The sequence below is a fragment of the Saccostrea echinata genome, unplaced genomic scaffold, assembly GCF_033153115.1.
Source record: "Saccostrea echinata isolate AGI-Se365-2 ecotype Australia unplaced genomic scaffold, CSIRO_AGI_Sech_v1 ptg000045l, whole genome shotgun sequence".
In the NCBI taxonomy this organism is placed as follows: domain Eukaryota; kingdom Metazoa; phylum Mollusca; class Bivalvia; order Ostreida; family Ostreidae; genus Saccostrea; species Saccostrea echinata.
The window spans coordinates 3,636,538-3,639,113 of record NW_026889794.1 but is presented as its reverse complement, the minus strand read 5'-3'; the positions used below and the strand labels follow the sequence as shown (position 1 = coordinate 3,639,113).

At 34.2% G+C, this 2,576-nt stretch overlaps 1 protein-coding gene across 1 annotated transcript; it reads right to left on the bottom strand.

The window, feature by feature from the left end:
• Positions 1–412: 412 nt before the first annotated feature.
• On the bottom strand, positions 413–1,899 carry LOC133201716 (uncharacterized). The gene has a single exon (XM_061337506.1). The coding sequence runs from the start codon at positions 1,844–1,846 to the stop codon at positions 794–796; it is 1,053 nt and encodes a 350-aa protein (XP_061193490.1). The 5' UTR covers positions 1,847–1,899; the 3' UTR covers positions 413–793.
• Between the last annotated feature and the right edge of the window lie 677 nt (positions 1,900–2,576).

Sequence of the window (2,576 nt, the reverse complement as noted above, 5' to 3'; positions counted from 1 at the left end):
GTACTAAGGAAATATCCCGGTGATCTCCCCTTAACTTTATTTGTGTTATATACTTATTGTCATTTAATAAATGACAATTCTCACTCAATATACTTTGTCTTTGTTATGTTTTAACTACAACTAATGTGGTAGCCTAGCCAGATCACTAGGATTACATAAAGGTGATTTTGTTTGTAGATACATAGGCACCGCTTTTCTATTTCATATGGTCTAATGAGACTCAGATTGAAAAGAGGACAGACTTTTATTTCTATTGTTGTAACCACCGACTCTATCTATTTCAAATACCTCTTACATTATTTCATAAATAAAAAAACAAAACAAAACAAAAAACAAAAACAAAAACGAAAGTGTGTGTTAACATTTACTGTCAAACATTATGTACAACAGAAATTTTAGGAAATGAGTGCAGCAACAGTTTTATACAACGTAAGGCAAAAAAGTTATTTTGATTTGTATAAATTAAACATTAGAATGATTTTCGTAACCATTAATTTCGTAATTTCATAATTCTGATGCTAACCCTGACACAATGCTAACAAGATAAAAGATTGCAATTTTTTCCGTGATATGTAAATTGCATATCTTTCGTTCTCTTTGAGGGATGGTTACTTCTATAGAACAGTCTCCAACAAATCGACTCAGATACAAGGTGAAGTTCTGGTTTTAGTTTGGCCTCGGATGTTGCGTATTCAACTGATTTCATCGAATTACCAACTGTTTTTATCAATAGGAATATTTTACACTGGAAAGGCACCATGACATTTATTTCATACATAGGAACAAAAATGATCTACAGTAAGGTCTGATCATGTGATCCAGCATTCATCAACATCCGGGACATTGACATGGTTTGTTTCGCTTTTAATAACAGTTCTTTCAGATGCACTCGTAAGGATTTTGAAACGATGATATGGAAAAGAGGTTTTATGCCAAAATAAGTGTAGAATACATACTGAAATATACTCTCCAGGATCATTCCCTCATAATCATAGTGTTCATTTCCGGACATATAGCGAAACAGTAAAATGAGTTTTGAGATACACCCTGGTCCTACAAATACATGAAAACAAATGGAGTGTACCAAAACAACTTTTAAAGAATCTCGATATGTACTGGATCCATTAAAGGAGTTGGCAAGATAGAACTTCATAATTTGTTTGATGATAATCAGTAAGTCAAAAATGATGAACATAATAAAAGGTAAAACAAGTAAGACTATCACATCCAGAATATTCAATATTTTCATGGCTTCTTCCGTTTCCGGTAGGATAGTGCAGTATCGAGCTCCTTGAATAATCAACACACCGTTTGTCCATGTTTTGTAAATATATATTGTCAATGTAAAAATAGACAGAGAGACAATTAAAGCCCTGGACTTCCCCGGCCCGTTACACGTGTTTGTTAAACACGAGGAACGCGGACGTATCAATAGAATAATACTTGCTGATACACTATGCCAGAAAGACAGAAACGGAAAGAAATGACTCATAAAAATGATCATCTGACACATTCCAGGAGCCTTGTAAATATCAACCGCTTGGTCCTTCATCCAGATCAACAGAACCGTCACCAGAAAGCCATTATCACTGATGGTTGTGGCGGCAAACACATGTGTGTAGAACTTCTTCCTTAGTTTAGTTCTGAGAAGGACGATGCACACAATAGTATTGAGGGATATCCCAAGACAAATTATGACAGGTATATAGTAGAAATAGAGGATCTGGGCCAAGTGTATCAGCGAGGTCACAGTCTCATCATCAGGTTCGTAGTCCAGGTAACTCTCGTTTCCAGTCATCCCTTCACTCTTAAGCTCTTCTAATTGTCCTAGTAAAACGAGGTTCATCGTAGGAGACGACTTTAGAGATAACTTCTGTTCGGATGTCAAAGTGATCTAAATTTATAAGGTCTTGAATTCTGAAAAATAAAGAAGTTTGTAGGTGTGAATTCCGATATTTAATGTTCAGTCTCTGCAAAGTGGCGATATAAATATGACTGTATGTTGTAATAAAGAATTATTTGCACGTGATTGCAGTACATTGTAATTGGTTAAAATTAAGCAGGTGCTAATTAAAGTACTATAAATGTATTAAGAAATTAACGCATTTTTCTCCAGTAATTACGTTGAGATTGGATGTGTGATTTTTTTAATGATGCCATCTCCATCTATAAGTAGTGCTGACGTTTATCGTGAACAGGTTTAGAGAGAAGAACATAAGTTCTAGTTAAGATCTTGAAAGATATCAATGAATCCTTCATTAATATTTTCTATGATTTTAAAAAGTATATAAGGTTTGCACTTTCAGATAAAAGGAGAAGCAGAATAAATGCCCCCCCCCCCCCAAAAAAAAAAATAATAAAATAAAAATAAAAGCTCAGTAGTTTTGATTTTTCCGAAAATGTAACCGGACTTTGCAAAATGTTTGATATGACGAGAAAAATGTATAACCTATTAATTTCCCCACTTGTATTTATCAAGGCCCCGATCTTGTCTTTACGAGGAGGAATATGCTTAATTGTTTGATATGTTTCCAGCACGAGTACAATTAAAACCTGAATATCTTTTAAATGAGCAT